Source organism: Stegostoma tigrinum, chromosome 34, assembly GCF_030684315.1.
Source record: "Stegostoma tigrinum isolate sSteTig4 chromosome 34, sSteTig4.hap1, whole genome shotgun sequence".
NCBI lineage: Eukaryota > Metazoa > Chordata > Chondrichthyes > Orectolobiformes > Stegostomatidae > Stegostoma > Stegostoma tigrinum.
Window position 1 is genome coordinate 20,922,149 of NC_081387.1, and position 26,915 is coordinate 20,949,063.

General features: G+C 41.7%; 1 protein-coding gene across 1 annotated transcript; it reads left to right on the forward strand.

Moving 5' to 3' along the window:
- The first annotated feature begins 39 nt into the window (after nt 1-39).
- Nucleotides 40-25,553, forward strand: nelfe (negative elongation factor complex member E). Its single transcript, XM_048520147.2, has 10 exons — nt 40-571; nt 1,410-1,479; nt 3,090-3,235; nt 4,550-4,624; nt 7,265-7,302; nt 10,660-11,033; nt 13,561-13,696; nt 19,478-19,532; nt 19,825-19,927; nt 22,883-25,553. Exons 1-10 carry the CDS (start codon nt 497-499, stop codon nt 22,957-22,959), a joined length of 1,149 nt encoding a protein of 382 aa, XP_048376104.1. The 5' UTR covers nt 40-496; the 3' UTR covers nt 22,960-25,553.
- Nucleotides 25,554-26,915: the final 1,362 nt, after the last annotated feature.

Here is a 26,915-nt window from a genome sequence, read left to right on the forward strand (position 1 = left end):
GCTGATTAATATCTGCCGTCACTAACAAAGATGGCCGACGAGGTTCCCCTGAAATGTAATTATCAGCATTCGACACTAACAAAAATGGTCGACGATGGGTTTTTCTGCCAGTCTTTTCAATAGTGATCGGGTTTTTCGATGTGACCTGACACTATCAAAGATGGCGGCACGCACCGAGGGTGCAGCCATGGCATCCCTTGAAGGGTCTAGTTTATGTCGCCTTCCTTTTGACACAAAATAAAAATAGAAAATAGCTTTTATAGGAATACTGGAGCGATTCAGTGGGAGATAACTTCTTTATTTATAGAAATTTATTTCAAATAGATGTCTATGGTGCAGAAAACGGGGAACGTCCTTTGACGTCATCGAAACGTGACGTCACTGGCACGCGCCATTGTTTTCATTTTTGTCCCTTTTTGGCGCAGCGTTGGATAAAGGAGAAAATTGTTGGGATTTGTGCTTTAAATCGGAGAATTGTTGGGCGAAAGAGGGAATAATGACTCTGTTCCCGTCCGCCCTCAGTGAGGAGGAAGAAGCTTTGCAGAAGAAATATGCCAAACTCAAAAAGAAGGTGAGTGGAGGCCCGGTGATTTTCATGGCAATAATTATCTTATAATTAATTATCCTGCAGGTCCAGTGATCACTATAGCAACTGTGCAGGCCAGAGGGACAATTATTATCTCGTTTCATTATCCTGCAGGTTCAGTGATCACCATGGCAACAGTCCAGGCCAGAGGCACAATTATCGACTCGTATTTACTTATCCTGTAGGTCCAGTGATCACCATGGCAATGGTGCAGGCCCAGGGAGACAGTTATTTTCTTCTAGTTACTTACAATCTAGGTCCAATGATCAACATGGCATTAGTCCAGATCAGGGAGGGAAGGATTGTATTGACCTGTCCTGGGTTGCTAACTGTCGAGGACTATCTTGAACTCTCTTTGAGTTATTAGATTAGTCTCTCAGTTGCTGTTGCAAGCAAAAATCTACTATCCATACAACATATTCTCTATTTGTTTTCTTTGCAACCTTTTCCTTCACGTTGTATTAATGAGAGGAAATTCATGGTGGTGGGGAATTGACTGGGAAGGCCATTAGAAGGTGTGAATGTCATGTATAATCAAATATTCAAGATTAAGTTCAGCTAGAGTTTGACAACACTGTAATTGGCTGTCAAATGCTTTGGGATACAATGAGGTTGGGCATGGTGCCATAGAAGTACAAATCTTATATCAAGCCCTAGTGGATTGTATGGAAGGATGGAGAGAGTGAATTACCTTTGCATTTCCCTTCCAAAAATGAATGATTTCTTTGTTTCCTTAAATGTTACTGAAAAGGAATCAGTTATGATATCTGGCTCTGATTGTTCCAGAGCTGAGTTCTCTCTAACTGTGTGATTTTCCTTGCAGAAAAAGGCATTGATGGCTTTGAAGAAGCAGAGCTCAGCAGCTCAGACCAACCAGGGTGGAATTAAACGATGTGAGTATACCAGTGTGCTGGAGCATTTTCCTCGGTTGATATTGTGAGGATGGGTGACAGGAGGTGGCATAATGAAATTAGCTGTAGGTTAGAGAGGGAAGTAGTAACCTTTAATTGGCATTTTGTGCTATGATGCCCAGATGTGGCCATCCAACAAGGCAAGCATCTGGCTTACTGCATTGCCCACTGTGGCTAATCATCTGCCCTGCCAACTCTCTGGGCTAGGATTTAATGGTCCCTTTGTCAATATGGTGGTGCTGCTGTACTTATTTACTGTACCTCTCAGCAATCTTTCATGTGAGTGACTTTTTAATAATGAGGGAAAAGTTGTAAGGCTTTGACTTGTTTTACATCCAGTCAAAGTTGTTGATCTAATGTTGACAGAAGCTTTCTGATTCACCAACTTCTCTCACTATGGTCAGTGTAAACGAGATGTTTTCATTTTACAGACTAGTGCAATGACAGATTGACAAAGGGAGATAATTAAGGCCAAGTGTAATCTACAGTTGAAATGGGATTGGGACTAATTCAAGTAAAGAGTTCATAATTCAGGTTGCCATTGATGCGGAGGTGCCAGTGTTGGACTAGGTGGACAAAGTCAGACGTCACACGACACCAGATTATAGTCCAACAGGTTTATGTGAAATGACAAGCTTTCAGAGTGCTGCTCCTTCGTCAGGTGAAGTGACTTTCTCTGATGAAACAGCAATGTTCCAAAAGCTTGTGATTTCAAATAAAACTATTGGACTGTAATCTGATGTTGTGTGACTTCTGACAAAATTCATGTTCTTCTGTTTTTTTAAAAATACTTGTAAATACATATTTAAAAGTATTCTTTGTCAATGAGGGAGAAATGTTTCAAAGTATTTTGTTTTCCATTCACCAGCACAAATGCAAGAATGCAAAATTTCAAATTATTTCAATGTATAATATAAGAGAAAATGGTGTTATTTCCTTGGCAAACAACTTTATTTGGCCAAGGTGTTGCCTTGAAAAAAACAACAAAAGGCCGGTTTGTATAAAAGGAACTTTTGTGACTTATATGTGGATCTATCACAGACAGATTCAAGAGAGCTTATAATGGGGAATAGAGAAAAACAGATAAGCTAAGTGATTACTTTATCTTTGATTCCATGAGGAAATGCAAGAGATCTTATTAGAATCCAGAACTAGAGGTCTGAGTGACTGGAGGAATGAGGAGTGAAGGAAATTTATAATAGCGTGAGGGTTTGCTGGAGAAATTAATGGTCCTGAATGTTGACAAGTCCCTGGGACTTGAGAGTTTGTTTCCCAGAGTGCTGAGGAACATGGCTGTAGAGGTAGTCACTGCATTGGTAATCATCTTCCAAAATTCTGTAGATTCTGAATCAACCCCTGCTAGCAAATGTCACCCCACAATTTAAGAAAGGAGCAAAAGAGAAAACAGAAAACTACTGATCTGTTAATATTACATCAGCACTAGGAAAATACTAGAAGCTATTATTTATGGTGTGATAAATGAACATTTGGGTATTACTGATCTGATTGGCCATAATAGGCATGGATTTGTGAATGGGAAATCATATTTTGAAACATCTTGGAACTTATAGCCTTATATCTCTTTTGTGCAGCTCTTTCTGATCAACCCATAATTGACACTGCTACAGCAACAGAGCAGGCAAAGATGCTGGTGAAATCTGGAGCTATCAGTGCAATCAAGGCAGAAAACAAGAACTCAGGTTTTAAACGCTCCCGAACATTGGAAGGGAAACTAAAGGTGAGGAGAAAAGACTGGTCTTCTAATAGTACCCCCCCCCCACCGACCTTCCTTACTGGCATAATTAATCAGCTGTTTGTGAGGCACAGTGTCTGTCACTGTGGTGATAATCGCCAGTTCTTGTGCTCTTGCATTAGATATTCCAATCCACTTTAGCCTCAGTCCTGAGAAGGTTGAGGATTCTCTCCATTAAGGATTGGTTTCCCAAACAGAATTCCCTGATTAGAGACCCACTAATGAAGGCCAGTTTCCCTCATGGGGCCCTGGGTCCAATTTGTTTTCACTTGCACCAAATAGACGGCTGGACCCTTCCCTCTCTGATGCAACATTTGCCCCACAAATGGGGCCTTTGCCCAGCTATGAAGTAGAGCGTGCCTTACCTGTATAGTATGTAGACCATTGTAGCATGCCAGTGGCTTGAATAGCTAACATCTGCCATTGCATTGAAGCCTATTCAATGTGCCCCATTCAACAAGCTGGTTTTATTGAAGGCTGAGTACTTGTATCCTTGTGGGAGTCTCAGTAAATCTGTGTTTTTGACACTGGTGATCCCGTTTGTAACTGCTCTAGAGAGTACAGACAGTGAAACCAGTTGTGTGCTGTAGCAAAGCACGTACAGTAAAAAATATGTTGCTCAGTTTACTGGGTTGCTGATTCACTCTGACCTGTCACCCAGAACTACTTAAATATCTACAAATATTTGGGGACAGGCAGAAGCACATTAGGCCCAACAAGTTCATCCCCACCTTCCAGCTTCTCGTTATGTCACTGTACTCTATTTCTTTAGAGGGTAATTCAATTATTTCTCAGCTATTTTTAAGGTTGGCAATATTCTGGGAACCTGTGTTTGAATCCCGCCAGGGTAAATGGTAGAATTTGAATTCAATTTTTAAAAAATCTGGAATTAAGAGTCTAATGATGACCATGGATCCATTGTCGATTGTCAGAAAAACCAATGTGATTCACTGATGACTTTTAGGGAAGGAAACTGGTCTAATGAAAATACCTAATGTAGGACTACGAGAACTGGCTGTTTTCACTGTGCCTCACAAACAACTGATTAGTTATGCCAGTAAGAATGAGGGGGGTATTATAAGAGGACGAGTCCTTACCTGGTCTGGCCTACCCCTGACTCTAGACCCACAGCAACGTGGTTGACTCTTATCTGCCCAATGGGCAATAGATACTGCCTAGACAGCGACACCCACATTCTGAGTGAATACAGAAAAGAAAAATACCATAAAACTGAATAAAATGGCAAAATCCTCAGCACATCTGACTGACTGACTAACTCAAGCTGCTTTATCTCTGCAGGATCCTGAGAAAGGACCAACCCCTTCATTCCAGCCTTTTCAACGGAGTGTCTCTGCTGATGATGACAACTTGGAGGTCAGTTCATAATTGAGGTATTTAATTAGGGGGATGTAGTGGTTAGAAGCAGGTACATTGTAACCTCTGGGACCTGAGGTTGATGACAGTAAATAATAATAGATGTTTAAACATGTCCTGCCTAGACAATATTCAAGTGAATAAATTGTTTGCACCTGATAAAACCTGCCTATTTCTCATTCCGTGAAATCATTAGACTGAAAGTGATTAGGATTACACAAAAGACCTGCTCCAGTAGATTACTGAGCCATTAGCAGGCACTAAAATCAACTTACATATGATTTGATAGACTTATGTCATCTCAGATTACACCCTCACACTTCGATAGGGAGTTAAAAAAAATGAACATATGACGCAGAAGCCAAGATGTTACTGACTGATCTGACCTTTCTCTTTTGTATGAACATGTGCTGAGAGAGTTTCCATAAGCCTATTCTCCTCTCCTATTTGCTGAGATAGAATGCTGTGACCTTGCTTGGAAGAAAGCAGCTTCAACAACTCTCATAAAGCTTGGCAGTATCCAGGACATAGCAACCCGTTTGATCAACACCACATACAACTTAAACATTTACCCCTCCACCACCAAAACATTGGGATAGAAATAGGTACCATCCATGAGATGCTGTGCAGCCAATCACTGAGAATCCTTTACAACACCTTTCAAACCCGTGACCATGACAGGCTAAAAGGGAAAAGGCATTAGATACATGAGAAAACCACCATCTAAAAGTTCTCCACACATCATCATTATTTGGAACTGTATCAGTGTTCCTCCGCTGTCATTGTGTTAAAATCCTGGAATTCCCATCCTAACAGCACTTTGGGGTGCATCTACGCATATGTGCTGCAGCGATCCATGAAGCAAGCTCACAACCGTCTTCTCAAGGGCAATTAGGAACAGAAGTAAATGTTAGTTTGCTGCAAATAAATAATTTATAACAAAATACTTAATTGCAAATGGGATGATGTAAACAATTATAGATTCCCTCTGTATTGGGAATGAATTTACTGAACCACCTTATTGCTTGAAAGACAGTGCCCTTGTCCAATGGTTCACATTCAAGCTAAGCCATCAGATTTATTTTCGGCAAAGAGGATTATACATCACAGGAAGGTTCCCTTGGTACAATTATTAGCAATCATAACGTGTACACATACATGAGTAGCTTCAATTATGACGTAAATTTTTTGGAAGTTTATTGTAGTAATTGCTTGGTTGAGGATCTGATGAATTTAAATATGTGAAGGATCTTGGAAATCATTCTGTCTCGCTATCTTTCTGTCTTACTCGCTTACTCTTCCACACACATGCCCATGCAGGCACGTACCAGCCAACACTGGATCTATATTCACAAGACTTTAGAAGATCGAGTGAGAGACTCATTTGAAGCATACAAAATTATTTCAGAAACTGATTTGATGAAAATTGATATTTCCTCCATCATTGGGGGAGTAAATGGAACCTAGAACACGGAATAAGCGATAGGCAATTTAGCATTCAGTGAATAGGAATTCTTCATTCTGAGAGTGGTGAATGTTTGGAATTCTCTACCCAATACAGCTGTGTCAAAAAACTCAATCATTGAGACATCAAATTATATGAGGATGCTATGAGAAGATGCATTGAGTTAGAAAATCAGCCATGATCTAATCAAACAGCAAAGCAAGAACAATGGATTAAATGACCAACTCCTGCCCCTGTTTTCGGTGTTTTTGGTCAGAATAATAAGCAATTTCTGCTGCCAGTGATAGAGTCAGAGATATGTTTGGTGAGAGGCATGTTTGTTTACCTCTGATATCTGGCCTCCAAGAAGAACCATCATTAGATTTTGATTTTTCATCCCTCCTTGCCATGACCTGGTGAATTTGGCAGGGATGGAAACTTGCTTAACAATTATGAATCTTCCCACCATTATCAATTTCCCAGTGGGAAAATATGAAAGTAAAAAAACGTGGAGTGGTGTGGGTGAAGCATTCCAGCCAACTTAAAATGGAAGTTAAAATGGAAGTAGCTGTGTGCCGGCTCTGTTGCACATGCTGATGAGGGAATCTGGTGTCCCACTAGTAATGCCCATGATCTCTCAACTGCATAGGCCTATCAGACTTTCCAGCATGAATAAATCAGGTTCTGCAAATATAATGTAGACAAACAGGCGGCCGGAGGAACCCAGCAAGCTAGGCAGCATCTGGAGGAAAGGAGAAGTCAACGTTTCAGGTACTAACCTTCTCCAGTCCTGAAGAAAGGTAATACTTTAAACATTGACTGCTCCTTTCCTCCAAACGTGGCCTGGCTACCTGTGTTCTCCCAGCCTCCTGTTTGTCTACCTTGGATCCCAGCATCCAGTTTTTTTATGTCCGTGCAAGTATTTCACTGCAGGGCTGAAGTTGATCCTCGTGAACTAATGTAAGTACAACTTCTACCTCCTCTACATCTACACTTTCCAAAACTTGCAAGATTTTCCCATTTTTCAAAGATTCTCAGCTCCAAAGCATCCAACCCAAAGAGAGATGACTGGTTGAGTCTCCGATTATTTATTTATTTACAGGTTGCCCTGTTTTATGGTCTTTTACTGTTATAGCAATATGTTGTGTTTTCTTTTGCTGTGTTCCAATGCTGATCAGTGCATCTTGATCTCCTAGGTCTGTAAGCGTCCACAGAGGAAGAGTCTTTATGAAAGGTACTTTTTTTTTCCATCCTCAGAGTATTTAATCATCTGAGTTGTTGGTCACGAAAGCTTTACCCTTTACTGATTAATGACTGAGAAACAAAAGTCTCTTCTGCTCTCTGTCTGAGAATGATTTCTGCAGGCCATACGAGCTGCTGACACAGGACTTGCTGGGTACCCCTTTAGCCCACAAATGACTACAGCTTGTATTTATATAGCACCTCATCCAAAAGCTCCAACACATGACCAAAGAAAGCTTAGTACCATTCCACAAAAGGGGATATCAAGGCCGATCATCAACTGCTTTGTCAAAGTGCTAGATTTTTAGGAGTGTCTCAAAAGGTGAAAGTGAGGAAGAGAAATGAAAACGTTTAGTGAGGCAGCTCCACAGCTCTGTGCCCACGTAGCTAAAGTCATGGCTCATCATGACAAGGACATTAAAATCGATTGTGCCAAGAAACTGGAATTGAAGAAGTGCAGTGATCTCAGAAGCCTTGGAATTGGAGCAGATTCCAAAGACTGGGAGGGATGAAGCCGTGGACAGATTTGAAAACAGGGATGACAATATTTTAAATTGAGGCATTTCTTAGCCAGAATCTAACATAGACCAGTGAGCACAGGGATGATTGGGTAATGGCACTTGTATGAGTAAGGACATGGGCAGCAGAATTTCAAATGAGCTCACTTTCAGTGATGAAGGGGAGTTAACAGTGAGGACTGCAGAGCAATACTCAAGTCCTCAAGTATCACAAAAGCATGAGGGATGATAATTTCAGCAACAGATGTGTTGGAAGAGACACGCAATCAGGTGATATTCGAGAAGTGAAAATAGGTGGTCTTGATGATGGTGTGGATATGTGGCTGGAGGCTGACTTGATGTCAGATATATTGCCATAATCCTGAGCAGACTGAGTTGGTCTCATACAGTTGCCAGGGAGAGGATGGCATTGGTGTCGAGAGAACTGAGTTTGTATCAGGGGGCAAAGACCATAGCTTCATCCATCATGCATTTAGTTCTGAGAAGGTTTCTGCTCATTCAGTGCTGGCTGTTGGACAAGCAGTCTTATAGTTTAAAGTCTTACAGTTTAGGAAAGGTAGTGGTGAGGTAACACTGAGGGTTGTTTGTATACACATAATCTGGTGGAGAGTTTTAGGGTTATATACATCCAAAAGCGACTCTTGTACTTGTTTTTACCGTGTTTCAGGCAGCGCATTTCAGCCAGGAAAACCTTGTGTCAGAAAAGAAACTGTTCTCATCATCTCACCTTTTGGTTCTTTTGCCAATTCTCTTTAATCATTCCGTGAATACAAGTGGCATCTTTAGCAATGTTTGTTGCCCAGAAATGAAAAACAGCAATCTGCTGCCATATAAAACCTTGAGCGCAGTGTCCATTTCAGTCTCTATCAGAGAAAGATTTTTGAGCAGTAAGGGAATTAAGGGTTATGGTGAGTGGCTGGGTAAGTGGAGCTGAATCCGTGAAAAGGATCAGAAATGATCTAATTGAATGGTGGAGCAGGCTCGATGAGCCAGATGGCCTGCTCCTGTTCCTATTCCTTATGTTCTTATGATGTAGAGGAACTGCAGATGGTGCAAATAAGGTTGGTACCATAACTGTGAGGTTATAACCACCAGGAAAAATGGTACAGGGTCGGGATCCTCCTCAAAAAGTCACAACTGAGGCCTTTACAATTGCAGGTTTCAATTAGGTAGATGTAGAGAAGGCCTACATGCGTAAGTTAGTGACTAGTTCATCTACTAGAGAAAGTGACAAGAATATGGAGTTCATTACCACAGGGACAAGTGGCGGTAAATGGTATAGACATATTACAGGAAAACTAGGCAAGCATGAGGACAAAAGAAGTGTACTGATGGGATTAGATGATGAAGGGTGGGTGGAACCTCGTGTGAACAAATGTGAATGAGGATCACATGCCTCCCTAATTAACCTTTGATAACATGGCTGAACAAGAATCTATCACCTCCACTTTTAAAAATGTTCAATCATCCAGGGATTTTAAGGAAGAAATCATCTTTATGGAAGAGAGTTCCAAAATTTACCTCAGGAAAATAAATTCTCCTCATTCCTGTACTTAAAAAGGCGACCCTTAGTTTTAATCTTGTGTCTGCTGACACCATGAACCAATGATGAATGCTGACTGTGCATACACACCTCCAATTTCTTCAGACTGACAATTTTTAAAAAGTAAAAAATTCTACTTTGTTTAATGCTTTCTCACTTTATCAGTATACTCTTTCATTTGTTTTTTTTTGTTTTTATGTGTTTGTTTGGTTTTATCACTTTTTATTTAAATTCATTTGAAATGTGTTGCTGCTACTACACATGCTTCTGAGTGTTAGCAAACCGGCCAATGTTGAAATAGTATCCCCTCATTCTGGATTGATACACATCCTTTCCATGTTCACCTTGTCAAGACAATTCAGGATTTTATGTACTTAAATCAAGTCAGCCCTAAAGTATGTAAACTTTGAACAAGTACAGTCTCTGCAACTATTCCTCATAAGACAGCCAGGGATCATATGAATGGGCTTTTCCTGTGATGTGCATTCTGTGTAAACAAATGCTGTTAGAAATCCCTGATGTCAGCTTGAGGCTAGGAATTTGTTTGGAAACATTATGCCGTGACTAAGCAGAATTCATCATGAAATCAGTTACTGCTTCTTATTTATAGGATTTTTTGCATCAGTAATAAAGTAGCTGCTGTAATGCTAGGCTTAAAACATCAAAGTCCCTTTAAAGTCTTGTACATCTTTCTTGTAAGAGCCCTTAGCTCTGCTCACACTTTCTCAGTCACAAGTTGTTCAACTAAAACCACAATTACACAAAACAGCCTATCTTTTGATGCTTGTTAAATATTCTATGGAACGCTTTATCTCCTGGCTAGGCAATGCTGTGACTTTGCTTACAGATCCCTCAAGGCTTGAGCACTCCCTATACCTGTAAGCATGTCTGGGCTCACAGTCTTCCTGATAATGCGCTTCTCAAATTCTGGTCTCATGAGTTTCCCAATTATAATGACTCCATCATTGGTAGCCATGTTTTCAGTTGTCGAGGCTCCACGATCTGGATTGTTTTGCTACAATTCTCTGACTGTATGTCACCTTTCTTCTCTAAGACACTATCTCTAATGACTAACTACTTCTTTACGTGGTCCAGTTTCACTTTACCTTCACCTTGGGTGTTTGTTTTATTAAAACAGCTAAATAAATGAGACGGTTTTGAAAACTTTCAGTTGTGTATAGATTCTGTTGAAATCGTTATTTTTTCCTTCACTTGTCAGTGCACAGCTATTAAGGAGGTGATGAAGAAGCTTCAGTGATCAACAAAGCTTTTTATGGTTTGTTCTCAGCTTTGTGAGCTCCAGTGACCGTGAGAAAGATCAAGAGGAGGAACGTGAATCAGGAATGGAGTTGGATCGTGACAGCTACAGGGACATTGAGCGAGATCTCGATCATGGAAGAGATCGTGACAAAGGCCGAGATAGGGATCGGGACCGAGAGCGGGACCGAGATAGAGATAGGGATCGTGACCGGGATCGGGATAGGGATCGCGACCGGGATCGGGATAGAGATCGCGACCGGGATCGTGACCGGGATCGCGACCGAGACCGTGATCGGGATCGCGACAGGGATAGAGATCGAGACCGTGGCAGGGACAGGGACCGAGATCGGGACAGAGACCGGGATCGGGATCGGGACCGGGACCGTGATGGCTCTTACAGAAGTAAGTGCAGTTTCTTTCTCCCATTGCTGTGTTCGCTTTGCCTAAGCATAGTTAGATTGAGAACCCAGAGCAGTTTGCTTTGCTTTCCCACAAAGCCCCTCACTCCCACCTTTATCTGCAGGATACTGGAGTCTTATCCTAATGCCTCTCAATTCTGTGCAGGTTGTCTGTGTGCGATTTTATTTTAATTAGTTGTTTGCGTACTAGTCTCTCCGGACCTGGCTTAATGAAAGTGTTTGTCATTCTATCACCTGCTTCCTGGGAAAAATCGCATTGTCTGTTTATCAGGCTGTTCCTAATGGACTGATTCATAAGAAATCGGATCAGGTGCTGGCTGAACACCCCTTGAACTGCTCTACTGTTCATCTCTTGATTCACAAAGATTCATCATGCTGTCAAAGATAATTGGGAGAGTTAATCTCTACCTCAATTCCACTTTTTTGCCTGATTCCCACATGTTGAGACTTAAAGCCCGTGAATTTGTTAATATCAGTTTTGAATATACCCAATTATGGTTCATTGACAACCATGTAGAGTGAAGAACTCCGAAGATTCACAGCCCTTTCAGTGAAAATGCTCTCCTATCTCAGTTCTGAACGGCTGATCCCTTATTCTGAGACTGCGTCCCCATGTTTCAAATTCCCCAGTTTTCTTGGCGTCTTCCCTGTCAAGCCCCTGAAGCATTTTCTCTGTTTAAAGAGAGTGCCTCTCATTCTTCTGAACTGTAGAGAATATAACCACAGATTTCCATCATGCAATACTTGGGAATCAGACTTCCAAAAAGAATCTGATAAAGTTCACCCCAATGGTTATTGATAGAAATATAGTTCATGCTGAAGGAGGTGGCTTTTGGCGTGGATTGTAGATTGGTTGCCTTGCAGGAAACAGAGGGTAGTATAGCGTCATAGAGACCTACCGCATTTTGTTTTTAAAAAAAAAGCTCTTCAAACCATCAAAATGGCTTGTTTCAGGTTTGGCAAGATGTAATGTATGTCACAGGGATCAGTATTAGGTCCTGTATTGTTTACAATATTTATAAATGACTTAGATGAAGTGACAGAGGTATAGTTACCAAATTTGCTGATGATACGAAGTTGTGGAAATGGCAAAGGGATATAGGTAAGTGAGTGAGGAAAGATATGACAAATGGAGTGGAACTTGAGAAAATGTGGAATTATCCATTTTAGCAGGAAAAGTAAGTGCTTTATCTAAATGATGTGAGGTTGCAGAGCTCTGAGTTGCAGAGTGATCGAGGTGTTCTTGTTCATGAATTACAAAAGGTTAGTACACAGATACAGCAAGCCATAAGAAACTCTTTCAAAGAAAATAATATCATTTATAAAGTGATGACCATGGTTGCCAAATTTGTGGTGACACAAAGATTGACAGGAAAGTAGGTGGTGAAGAAGATATATGAAGGATACAAAAAGGTGTAGGTCCAGTGAGTGGACAAAGCTATGGCAATAGAATATAACATGGGGAAATGTGAAATTGTCCATTTTGGCAGTAAGAATTTAAACAAAAAAGCACTTTTCTAAATGATATGACATTGCAGAACTAAGATACATAGAAATCTGGGTGTGTCAGCACATGAATCAGTATAAGTTAGTTTCAAGGTACAGCACATAATCAGGACAGCTAATAGATTGTTTATGCTTATTATAAGGGAATTGAATTAAAAATGTTGGTGATACGACTTCAGCTATACAGAGCACTCGTCAGACCTCATCTGGAGTACTTTGTACAGTATTGATCACCTTATTTAAGGAAATGTGTAAATACATTGGAAGCAGTTCTGAGAGTTACCCAGATTGATACTTAAAATGGGTGAATTATCTTCGGAGAAATGGTTGGATAGGCTGGACTTTTATCCACCAGAATTCAGGAAAGGAAGTCGCGGCTTGATTGGAACACATTAAATCCTGAGGGACCTTGACAGGTTGAATTTTGAGAACTCGGGGGTCACCATTTAAAAATAAGGGTCCCGTGTTTAAAACTGAGATGAGACTAAACTTTTCCTCTGGAAGTCATGAATCTGTGGAACTCTCTTTCAAAAAGAGCAAAAACACGAAATTGCTGGAAATGCTCAGTGGGTCTGGCAGCATCGGTGAAGAAAAAAAATCAGAGTTAATGTTTTGGGTCTGGTGACCCTTCCTCAGAACTGATCGCACCCAAAACGTTAACTCTGATTTCTTTTCTTCGCAGATGCTGCCAGACCTGCTGAGCATTTCCAGCAACTTGTGTTTGTGTTCTTGATTTACAGCATCTGCAGATCTTTTGGTTCTCTTTCAAAAAGGTTTTGTAAGCAGAATCTTTGAATATTTTAAAATTGGAGGTGGGGAGATTCTTGTTAACAAGCGGGTGAAAAGTTTTCAGTATAGTTGGGAAAATGGATTTGAGGTTGCAATCAGATCAGCCAAGATCTTGTGAAATGGTGGCACAGTGGGGATGGTCATCGTGAATGTGAAGAATGGGTGAAAAAATTATTTTACCTCGTGCCTCAACTGGAATGCTGCTTCTCCCGCAGGATATGACTCTTTCCGTGCACCCCGGAAAGGAAACACCATCTATGTGCATGGCATGGGGATGACTGAGGAAATGCTGAGGAGTTCTTTCTCCAATTTTGGGACCATCGTCAACCTGACCATGGATAACCCCAGGAAGTGAGTGGTGATCTAGTCAACTCTGTGCTTGGCAAACTCTCTCAATGCTTCTATACCGGAAGTCAGTGACGTAATGATAGACTAGTTATTCAGGGTCATAGAGTCACACAACGTGGAAACAGATCTTTCTATCCAACATGTCCATGCCAACCACGTTCCCAAACCAAACTGGTCCCACTTGCCTGCATTCAAACCTTTCCTGTTCATGTACTTATACAAATATCTTTTAAATGTTGTAACTGTACCTGCATCCACTACTTCCTCTGGCATTCACTCCACATCTCAACCACTCTCCGTGTAAAAAAAGGTTGCTACTCATGTACTTTTTAAATCTTTCTCCTCTTGCCTTAAAAATACACCTCCTAGTTTTGAACTACCCTACCACAGGGAAGATACCCTTGCTATTCACCATATCTATGCTCCTCATGATGTTATAATTCTCTATAAGGTCACCTCTCAACCTCCTAAGGCCCAGTGAGAAAAGTTCCTGCCAACCTTCATAACTCAAACCTTTTATTCCCATCAACATCCTGGTAAATCTCTTCTAAGCCCTCGACAGTTTAATAATATCCTTCCTGTAGCAGAGTGGCTGGAACTGTACATAGTCTTCTAGAAGCAGTGTCATCATCATCATCCTGTAAAACCTCAACATGACCTCAGATCCCATACTCTAAGGTCTGACCAATGAAAGCAAGTGTGCTAAATAACTTCTTAACTATCCTGTCTACATGTGATGCAAATTTCAAAGAATTATGTACCTGAACCTCTGGGTCATTCTATTCTACAACATTACCCAGAGCTCTACCATTAATAATATAAGTTTCTTGTTTGTGTTACCCAACCGCAAAACCTCACATTTATCCAAATTAAATTCCTTCTGCTACTCCTCAGCCCTTTGACCCAATTGATCAAGATCTCTTTGTAATCTTAGATAACCTCCTGCACTGTCCATAATATTAACAAATTTTCTTGTCATCCACATACATATTAACCATGTCTCCTAAATTCTGATAAAATAGTTCGTACAAATGACAAACAAAAGTGGATCCAGTACTGTTCATGAGGTTATGATGATTTAGCTTCAGATTCCATCGAGACACTTATTGGACTATAAGTTGAAGTGGTCAATCTAGAACTTAAATTTCACAATGGTAATGGCGCTTGTGAAACAATAATTGATTCTTGTAAAAATCACTAATATGTTTCATATATAAATCTATAATGTTAAATTATATGGATATTTAATACATTTTAGGAAAGTAAATCTCTCATCCTTATCTAGTCTGAACTTAATATGACTCCAGACCCACAAGATTGCAGTTGACTCTAAATTGCCCTTTTGTCTGAAAAAAACTCTTGTGAAGTACCTTTGGATGTTTTAAAGTGTCCATGGCATCACGTAAATACAAATTATTGATCCGTCAAGAACAAGATCCTAGTGACACCATCTCCACAGACAACCTGCTGATGCCACTGGACCTGTGTCTCACCACCCACTTCACCTTTAATGGCCAAATATATGAATAGATCAACGGGACACCCATGGGATCACCTATCACCGGATTAATAGCTGAAGCAGTGAGGCAGAGACTTGAATACATGGCCCTTCCACTAATCCAACCAAAACTATGGATACGATATGTGGACAACACCTTTGTAATCATTAAAAGGACCAAACCAGAGGAGACACACAAACTAATAAACAACACTCTCACCAGGATCAGATTCACCAGGGAAGGGGAAAATAACAATACGCTCCCATTCCTGGACGTCATGGTGAAATTCAGGACCAACACAGAATTCCTAGAAAAGGTACACAGGAAAGCCACACACAACTGAGCAAGTACTGAATTTCAGTAGCAGCCACCCTAATACACACAAACAAAGTCGCATGAGAACACAATTTAAATGGGCAACAACACACTGCAGCAACACAGAACTACATCAAAAAGAAGAAGAGTACCTCCTCCAAGTACTCAGACAGTGGATACCCGAAAATCTGGGCCAGAAGATGCCTATTACATGAACGACACCAGGTAGATATTGCATGCCCTGACACAATCATCATGCTTACTTACATCAGGAACAAATCTGAACTAACCACAAGACTCCTAGGACCACTGAGCATCAGACTTGCACACAAACCCACATCAAGCCTACGCCAACTGCTAACCCGAACCAAAGACCCTGTACCCACTATGGACAGGACCAGTGTCATATACAAGATTCCCTGCAAAGACTGCAACAAGCATTACATTGGACAGACAGGAAGGAAATTAACCACAAGGGTACATGAACATCAACTGGCAACAAAAAGACATGACCAATACTCACTCAGCTCCGTCCACATGGATAAGGAAAACCACCATTTCAATTGGGACAACACTGGGATCCTGGGATAGGCGAAGCAGACACAAGCAAGGGAATCCCTAGAAGCCTGGTTCTCCACTAAGAAAACCATCACAGAGAAAACACAGGGCTAGACCTCATATATGCTCCATTGCAAAGGAAAACTGGAAGTGAGGTAACCCAGCTTAACAGACATCAGAGTTTAAATAACAGGCAGGAAAACACAACAGCGCTTCATCGGAGGCTGCTCTGATGATGCTACCCATCAGGTAATGAAACATCTGCAGAACAACAAACCAGATTCCCGAGCCAACCAACCACAACATCCACAACCCGAGCTACAAATCTACTCTAAATCCTTAAAGACGACTGTAAAATTGTAGAATCCCTACGGTGTGAAAACAGCCCATTCAATTTGGCCCATCAAGTACACACCAACCCTGTGAAGAGCATCCCTCAGACCTCTCCTCTCTGTACCTGTAACTCTGGCTAATCCACCTAGCCTGCACTTCTGTGGGAGGAAACCGGACCGCAGACAAGGGGAGAATGTGCAAAGTCTGCACAGTCCATTGAGAGTGGAATTGAACATAGCTCCCTGCTGCCGTGAAGCAGCAGTGCTGACCGTGGGACCACCATGGCCTCTTTCTGTTAAAATATTGTTAATTTTAATGGCCACTTCAGCTGTGATAAATAAGGAAAGTCAACTGATGTATACAGCCCAACCCTTCAGTTAGTAGGTGGCCACGCGTTCAGGCTGATTCTAGCTAGGTTTTGATCCCTCTACAATATAAGGTAATTATTCAAATATTCCAGCTCTTTGTGACTATGGTTTAATATGCTCTTTACAAATCAGTAGCTCAGCAGTCAATTTCAAACATATGTCGAAAAACCTACCTTTATTTTTATTGCCCTCCAATTCTTCCAGTAATTTAACCGTTTATGGTGCTTTACACCATTTCGTTTTAAATGATAGCGATTCCAAAAATGGTGGTTGAAATTCGGATGTTTTACCCTTGGCATTCCGGACTCACCCTGGGAATGTATATCAATTAGTTTCCCAAGCAGATTTTAGCAGTCGGAGATTTTTTTGTGGTTAGACCATAAGATCCTAGTTTATAGGAGCAGAATTAGGCCATTTGGCCCATTGAGTCTGCACTGTTTGATAATGGCTGATATATATCCTCGACCCCATTCTCCTATCTTCTCCCTATAACCCTTGATCCTGTTACTAATCAAGAACCTTTTTATCTCTTGTCTTCAATACATTCAATCACTTGTCATCTGTGGCAGTGAATTCACCCATTAATCCCCTTTGGCTCAAAAGATTCCTCCTCATCTGAGTTCTCAATGGTTTTTCCCTTCAGTCAGAGGCTTCTTTGCCCACTTGCTTAGCATGTACAAGTCCTTCTGTGACCTCCCTGCTTCATCAACACTACTTGTCCCTCCACCTACCTTTCTGTCATCTTTGGCCAACTCCTCCCTCATGTCTTTGTAGCTACCTTTGCTAATTGTAAAACCATTACATCTGATTCCGGCTTGTCCTGCTCAAACTGCACGGGGAAGTCTATGGTCACTGGCCCCTAGGAACTCCTTCATCTTCAGCTCCCTAATCGAGTCTACCGCACTGCACGTCACAAAATCAGAATTGCCTGTTCCCTAGTAGGCTGTACCACAAACTGTTTCAAAAAAACCCATCTCATCCTGTTCTTAGCTTGTTTGCTGATATGCTGTGAAGCATGTCACCCTTTCTGTGTTAATCTAATGTGACATAGAAGCTGCAAGGCTCTAGGCAAGAGCAGGGTGAGTGGGACTCATTGCTTTGCTCTCAGGAATTGTTCACTTAAACTTGGTTGTCCAAGTAGCTTCCTTCTCATAAGAAACAGGAGTAGGAGTAGGCCATTCAGCTCATCAAGTTTGTTCTACTATTCAGTATGATTGTAGCTGATTTTGTGAGGTGCTGATTTTATCTTGCTGTGCTGTTCTTCACCCCACCCACCCAACTCCCTTACCAATCAAGAATCTGTCTTAGCTCAGCCACAAATATTTTCAGTGCCTTGGCCTGCTCTGCTCACCAGGGAAGAAAATTCCAAAGAATGATGATCCTCCGAGAGAAGAAATTTCTCCTCATCTGTCTTAAATTGAGAGCCCTTACTGTGATTTGATCCTCCCAAATTCTAGTCGACACACGCACACACATACACATATGCCGTCAGCATCCATCCAGACGAGGCCCGTCAGAATCTTCATGTTTCAATAAGCTCACTCAAATTTCCCATTGAGGGATGGCACAGTGGCTCAGTGGTGAGCACTGCTGCCTCACAGTACAGGGACTCAGGCTCGATTCCACCCTTAAGCAATTGCCCGTGTGGAGTTTGCATGTTCTGCTTATCTGCATGGATGCTCCGGTTCCTCCCACTGTCCAAAGATGTGCAGGTTAGGTGGATTGGCCATGCTTAATTGCTCATAGTGTCCAGGGATGTACAGGCTAGTTGGGTTAGCCACAGTTAATGTGACAGTACAGGGATAGGGTGGAAGTGGGGTGTATCTGCATCTGGATGGACTGGTCTTTGGGGGCTTGTTGTGCACTCAGTAGGCTGAATGGCCTGCTTCTATACTGCAGAAATTCTATGATTCTTCTATACTCCGATGAATATGGACTCAAAATACCCAAAAGAATTGCAGATGCTGGAAATCAGAAACAAAAACAGAATTTGCTGGAAAAGCTCAGCAGGTCTGGCAGCATCTGTGGAGAGAACTCGGAATTAACATTATGCATCCAGTGTCTCTTCCTCAGAGCCCATGAGGAATATTGGCCTAACTAGCTCAACCTTTCTTCACCCCAACCATCAGCCTTTTGTATGCTACCTGCAGTACAAGTAAGGAGATCAAAACTGGGTTCGCCAGTGTCATGTACAGCTGTAGAAAAGCCTCTGTACTTCTGTATTGCTGTGATAAAGAGATGATGGTTAATTTGACCCCATCTGAAACACTTAGCTTTCAACAACCTGTAATTCTTCAGTACTGTAGAGCACAGGTCCCCCTTCCACCACAAGCTGGAGCCATAAGTGAAGAAGGATTAGATTGGAGACATTATCACTAATAATGTGGTTTTCATGTAACCAGCAGAGCAGTTTACGATGGCATGTTAGCCCAGAGAGTGCAGTTGGGCTCCAGACCTCTTACATGATCTCACCTGGGTGTTCTGTAGCAGCCCTATGTTCAACCTGGCTGCTGCCTGGTCCTGCTCGGCAGTGACCTGTTTGACTGAGAGGCCTAGCTTTTGGAATCCAGCCCATCTTATCTACTTCTCCCCATTCCCTGCTCCCAAGGCACCCATCCAGCTGGTCCATACATTGCTAGGGTTTGTGATGCTGCTGATGCTTTTGCACACCAGCTATGCTATACTGATCTGTAGCCATCTGTTTATTACAGCTGTGCATTTGTCACTTTTGAGACAATGGAGTCTGCAGATCAGGCGATTGCAGAGGTAAGGTACAGATCAGAGAGATGCAATGAGGTTAGTGTGTGAATTGATTCTTCTACCATGCTCCTGAGTATTTGGGTTTGTGTGTAATGTCTCATGTTCATTCCTGTTACTATGCATATGTAGCATTTCACTCCAATTCCTGCAAATGTGATTGAATGGGAATATACACATGTAAGAGATGTTTTGGTCTGTTAGTTACTGTGTATGTGTGTCTCATGATCCATTACGATTCCTGTTATTCTTCAAATCCATTCCATTTTCTGAGGTTTGCTTTTTTTCCTCTCCATTACAGCTAGATGGCAGCATGGTTGGAGCTGTTTGCTTGAAGGTGATGATTGCCCGTAAACAGCTAATGCTGGAAACAGCCACAGGGAAATCGGTTTGGGGGAGCCTAGGTAGGAGAACTTTGCAAGTTCACATTCCGGGCAGAGTCTGTGATTGTATTAATGATGTCATGGTTCATGTCTCTGTAACAGGCTACTGAGGTGAAACAATGAGTGTGTGTTTTGGGTTGATGGCTGTCTGTAATTCATACCTTGCAAAAATGTTGTTCCCCTTGAAAATACTGTTGCCTTGTTAATGAGAGTTCAAAGTTGACAGTCAAATATGCCTCGCAACTTGATCCTATTATTGTGTTCACCCAAGTCTTTGTACGTTGTGGCGCATAGACATTGCCTGTCTTGGAATAACTATCATCATTATAAAGCCTTTCACTCGTAGCTGGAGATGTAGCCACAGTTGATCACAGGACCTGGAGAAGGCCATTGAGCCCCTTTAGCCTCTTTTGCCATTCCGTGAGATTGTAGCTGATCTAACGTTATACGCCTGCCTTTGCCCTGTGTCTCTTAATACCTCTGGTTGAGGAAAATCTAACACCTACTATCATTTGGGGAAGAAGCATTCCAAAATTCTGCTACTTTTTGCCAAAATGTTTCCAATTTCACTACCTAGCAATCTGCCTCTGGTATTTAATCCCTACTCTCAGAATTCCCAACTGCAAGAATAATTTCCCTCTATCTTCCCTATCTGCAGTCCTCAATATCTTGAAAATTTGAGGTGGAGATGGTGGCGTAGTGGCAATATCACTAGACTGCTAATCCAGAGGACCAGATTAATGTTCTGCAGACATGGATTGAAATGGGCTCAGAACCCACCATGAGAACATGGGCAATTTGTGTTCAAGGGCCTGTTCCCATTCTGAGACTCTATGACAACTGGTGGAATTTAAATACAATGAGTAAATCATGAATATAAATCTATTGTTGTAAAATCCCATCTGATTCACTAATGTCGTTTTATCAAAGGAAATCTATCGTCCTAAATATGACTAGATCCACAGAAACACTGAAATGGTCCCTGAAGGGCTTAACAAAGCACTTTAAATTAAAGTGAAACAAATACTGGCCTTTCCAGTGTTGCCTTCGTCCTATAAAAAGAATAAACAATTTAATTCCAAGTAATCAGGCACCAATTTGTACAATATTGTCATCCACCCTCGTTGCTCCTCATTCTGTCAATTCTAAATCAAACACTTCAATCTTTATGGGCCTCTAGTTATGCACAATCTCCTAGAATCCATTCAGTTTTAATAAGAAGACTCCCATCCTGCCTAGAAATGAGATTGTGCCCACAGATGCCAACTTGAAACATATCGTCCTGACCTGACTGTCCAACTTAATTGACTACCTTAGGCCTGTTGCAAACGAGCATTTATTACACACTTGCTGCCTTTTTGCAGAGGCTAAAGAGGACAGTGAGCAAAATTGTACCCCGACTACTTAAACACCAAAGCATCCTGTGGATGAACAATATTAACTATTTCATTACTTTTAGCTGCAGTATTAATCGACAAGCCAACATGGATGATTCACTTGACACTTCAACTGAAGGTTGTTACATGTCCCTCCGACTTATCTTTTGCACCGGTGTACTGAGCACCCTCAGTATTGAAGATGCATATCTTTGTGGAGTCTCTTTCTGCAGTGTATTTTTTCAGATGGATGTGGCAAACTGCAGAATTGAGGCCTGATCCATTAGTTGCATACTCACTTCGACTTGTCTGTTATTTCCTGTCTGTGCTGTTTGACACATAATTAGTCCTGTATTATAGCTTCACTATTGGCTGGTCAAATTTGGGTATCCACGGTGCTGCTCCTGCTTGCACTTCTGCACTCGCTATTGAAATAAAGTTAATCTCCACGCTCGATAGTAATGGTAGAGCATATGCTGAGCCTTGAAATTATAGATTACTCTTGAATACAATTCTGCTCTTGTCAATTTACTCACAATGCCTCATGGATGCCTAGTTTTGAGATGCTAGATCTGTTTGAAATCCGTCCCACCCCGTTTAGTGTGGTGGTAGTGCCTTTCAACACTGTGAAGAGCTTCCTCAGTCTGAAGTTGGGACTTTGTCCCTACCAGACCTGTGCATTGATCACTCTTACTTATACTGCTGTGGACAGATAGATCTGCAGCAGACAGATTGTTAAGGGTGAGGCCTGGCTATTTCCTTCACCTCCTGTTGCGGCCTAGTAGCAATGTCCTTTAGGGCTTGACAGGGCCATGCTCCTGAGAGATTGTGCTCCCCTGCCCGTCCCACCTGATCTGTGGTAAAATAAGCAGTTAGATGTGAGAAACCCATTTGGGCAGGTAGACAGAACTGCTCAAGGCAACATTCTGTCAAAAAGAAATATGATCTGTAGGTTTAGCACTCCTCAGCATTCGTTACGGAATTTAGATGTGGCCAAATGCAAATATTTAATTGAGCAATAGAAGCTGTCATTAGGATCCTAATCACAACATCATTGTAGTCTTGAGGATATGCAGTTTAACCTGTATGTTTTTTGTTATGTGCTGAGGTAAAGAGCAGAATGTGACTGTTTGTTTATTATTGACATGAATGTATTAATGCCCTGATCAATGAATGGCAGTGGATGCTTGTTCAAGAAATGTATACACCTGTGAATTACATTTACATGTATCATGTGAGCATGTGGAAAATTAATGTATTTGGCAAAATCACTGTTGGGCTGGTGAACCATTTCTGTTGAGCAAAGCTGGTCAAAAGCAGTAGCGCGTTTGGTAATGCAACACTGAGCCTAAACCACCTGGATTATACCCTCGTGTCCCTTAGTGGGAATTGAATGCCTGTTATGCTCCTCTGTCTCAAGAGTGAAAGCACTGGACCAAGCTAAGCTTTAGGGGCATACAGGCCTTCAGGAAAGGCAGGGAGCCAATGTAGTTAGTGGGGTTGGAGTGTGTTATGGGTTGGGGATGTTCGTGGTGACAGAATGGAAATGATAATCACCCAATCACCCTACTCTAACAGAAGCATTTCGTTTTTTTCACAGCGGTCCAGAACAGTGCCAAAGGTTCACACCGTGACAAACGTAGCCAGGTGGTGTACAATGAGGATTTCCTGAGATAACATGGGGAGAATGCACCCAGCAGAAGAAATGTGAAAAGAATGAACAACTCCAAGCCATATCTCTTGGGAGAAAGCGGCTCACCCACCTCCCCTATTTACGTATGGCCCCAACCTTTGCTAATATTATGCAAAAAATATTTTAAAGAAAGTCACATTTAAATATGGCACAGAACTTGAGTAGTGTTGCTGAAAACAGAAATGCTGTTGAAGATTTTTGTCTTGCCCTCATCAGGACAATCATACTAGAATGCCATGTTTCAAAGGACAAACAATTTATACTGAATCAACAAGATACTGATAGATTGTCCAGTTGATTCTGAATGGTTCAGGCATTGCTATGGAGAATACACCAGGAATGACTATCCCCCAAGTTTTTCTTTAAATTTCATGAAAACAAGCCAATTCTGATTGGTCAAGGCATTGCCATGGGGAACGCTTCCAGCAAGTGTTGTTCCACGTGCTTTAATTTAATTGAAAAACACACAGAACCTCACCTGTTTTGTTCTGTTTGCAGAGGTTAGGAACTTGGTTATGAACATATGTAGCTTCAAGCAAGTGCAATGAATTGTAAACGCAACTGAAGATCTTAAGTTACTTCTTAATGCTGTTCTCAGTACATTTATGTTTCTTCAAAAAAAGTGGCATGCTACCATTGAATAATACCTAATGTTGCATATTGTGTTCTGAGTTTTGCAAGCATGGGTCGGGGGGGTGCAGTTGGTTAAGTGTGGTCAGGACTTCTTTTTAGTAAATGGCTGAAAAAACATGTTGTTTGACACAATCAACAGCGGTTGGGAGATCTGGCCTACTTAATGTGCATGTTCAAAAAGTGTAGTATATGTCCCAACAATAACGGATTATAACAAACTCCCATTTAGCCTGCTCACAACAGGCAGAATACAGACCAGAGTACTTGATCAGCCTGTGCTGAGTTTATGTAAATCAGATTTTCAATGTGACTCACTAATGCTTGCCAGAAGCTACAAAGATTCATGAGCAGGCCCTGTCTTCTACAGGCAAAGTAAAATCTGATCAGCCACTGGAATTTCAGTTAAACCACACAATGACAGACGATGACTCCCTGCTGCTTTCCAATAGCAATGCCTCAAGCAAACAGGGTGAACTTGCTTTTATTGAATTTAAACAGAAGCTTGGAAGGTAACTGTTCCCTGGTGCATTCTGAATGGCTACGCCTCAATCAGGGTTTGTTTTTCTCATACCCTTTTCTCATGCAATTTACATTGCTGTTCCCTTTAAAATGTGGCATTCTTGTGTCTGGCCTGATGAGTGTAAGATGAAAATGTTTTGCAGCGTATCTCTTTCTAAGCAAATACACTAGTAGCAAATGCTAAGAGTCAATCTTTGCATGTCCAGTCTCCGTGTTTCATCCTCTTTCTTCATCTGACTTGAGAGCAGGATAGTGCTGCCTCGCTTCTGAAAACCCGACCAGCTCTGATTGACCAGTCAGTTCCACTGTCACCCACTACAGTCCAACTTTAACAAGTATGGGAAATGTTCTTTGTGCTTACCGATCCTCTCCTTGTTCGTCGACCTTGGCCATTGGGAATGAGCTCTTTTTGAGCGCCTTTTAGCCTCTCCTGATGAGTTTAATCTTTCAGTCGTGGTATCATCTTTGAGAATTGTATTTTAGAGATTCCACCAGTGCCAACCTTTCCTTTATTTTCTGTCATCAAGTCCAACCGTATGGATACCTGTCCTCATAGCTAGATCCCAACAGGGGTTAAATTATTGGTTGAATCGGGGAATTTGTGCTGCACCCCCTCCAGGACTAGCATGTTCTTCCTGTGAGTGTTCTGGTGTTGGTGGCACCTGTGCCAGGAGTGTGGGGAGCTAGCAGCATTAATGCCTACGAATCCTGCAAAATATGACTGGATAGTAAATACAGGGAGCACGTCAAGGTAGGGGATGAGTTTCAGATGTGGTTTTAGTAGGTGAATGGGTGATCCAAATGTCAAACTGTATGACCACATGCGCAGACTTTTACTCCTCAGGTAGTTTGATTCCACCATTCTTGTGGCTAGTCATTCTGAGAGTTCATGCAGCTTTGTGTGCGAAACTCATTTTCTCACTGAATTGGTGTACCAATGTTCGGAAAGAATACTTTTCAGTAGCGAGAGGGGGCATGCAACGATGAGACTAGTTCAGGGGCCCAGCTAGCAAACTAGTATCCCATCCTCGGCACATACTGCATTGGCTGTATCACTGCAATCCAGTATAGGTTGAGAAGAAGAATTTTGTCTTTGGGAGGGTGAGGCTGGTCTGATTGAACTTGAGGCTGAAGGAGGTTGGGATCGAGCCTCATTCTGTGTGTTTCACACTGCCCCCTCCTATCTCCATACCCTGCCAGCATCCTTACCCCGACCCTTAACCAAAACTGGCAGATATTCCATCAGGCGCCCATTAATCTTTGTGTTGGCAGAAGAAACGTACAGTACGTAACAGGGCCATTGTCACAAAACGAAGTAACCATTTACAAATTTGGGACCTTGCTTGGAATGCTTTAAGTTCCTAAAAAAAATCCAATTGTAAATATCGCATCATTTGTTTTTATTAAAATAACTTTGAATATTCTACTTGATTGTGTAGTTTGTGGTGTAAGGGCCCTGTGGGTAAAGCAACAATTTTGCATCTATTTTCCGTAGTGGCATTATGGATGCTCTTTAACTGAGCTTTAGGAATGACCACTGTGGATAAACTCTGAGCTGGCAATATTAATGCTTATCTGGATGTGTGCAGCTCTGTTAACGTTTGAGCATCTTGCCGCTGTGTAGGACAATGCAATCCCTCTTGATTGGGACCTTCCCAAAATATGAAATAGTTATTCCCTCCACCACTAGTGTGTACCATGTACAAGATGTACTTCAGCAACTTGTCGCTCTACCTTGGACAGCAATTTTCATGCCTACGACATACTCCATCCTACATGGTAACATACACATGAGAATACTGCGATCCGCAAGTTTCCTTCAAGCCACACAGCCAACTGACTTGGAACGATATCGCTGTTCCCTTACTGTTCCTGGATCAAACACCTTGAGCTCCCTAACTGTACTGGGATGTATCAACACTATAAGGGCTAAAGCAGTTCAGGAAAACATCCCGCTACAGTGTTCCCAAATGTACTTAGGGTTGGACAATAAGTGCAAGGCCTTGGCTCGTGACACTTACATCCCAAACATGATTGCACAGCATTGAGAACTGGTACAGATCAAACTTGCCCGGTGGCTGGTACAAATGTCAAAGTGTTAAAAGTTTCCAGCTGAAGGCACATGGTAAGCAATGGTGAAAATATGAAAATCAGGGATGTGAAAGAGGTTAGAATTAGAGGAGCACAAAGATCACACTGAAAATCCAGTTCAGACTCTGTTAATGCAGCATATAATAATCCCTTACATGGAGTTCACTTGCGATATAGGTACCAATACTCAAATCAGGGATTCACAAGTATGTTGAATTGCTGATGGGCTTCGGTAAGATGAAGCCAAAGTTCCCAAGGAGCTACAAGATTTTTTAAACTTTATTGGCGTATTTACATTGGGCTAATGTAGGTGGGATCTTGGCATCACTTTCAGTGCCTATGCTGCTGATATCTGAATGTGTTTAGTAATTGACTGCTGTCATTTGTTTTGCGAGCCCATTAATGTTTCAACTGCAGGGTCAGATTAGAACAAGTCAGCATGGATTTAGTAAGGGGAGATCGTGCCAGCCAAACCTGTTAGAATTCTTTGAAGAGGTAACAAGTAGGTTAGACCATGGAAACCCAGTGGATGTTATCCATCTAGACTTCCAAAAGGCCTCTGATAAGGTGCCTCACAGGAGGCTGCTGAGTAAGGTGAGGGCCCATGGTGTTCGAGGTGAGCTACTGGCTTGGATTGAGGATTGGCTGTCTGACAGAAGGCAGAGAGTTGGGATAAAAGGCTCTTTTTCGGAATGGC

Coding starts and splice junctions, on each gene's coding strand:
- nelfe (XM_048520147.2), top strand. CDS start 497: ATGACTCTGTTCCCGTCCGCCCTCAGTGAGGAGGAAGAAGCTTTGCAG. Junction 3,236..4,549: donor CATTGGAAGGGAAACTAAAG/GTGAGGAGAAAA, acceptor TTATCTCTGCAG/GATCCTGAGAAAGGACCAAC. Junction 13,697..19,477: donor ACCATGGATAACCCCAGGAA/GTGAGTGGTGAT, acceptor TGTTTATTACAG/CTGTGCATTTGTCACTTTTG.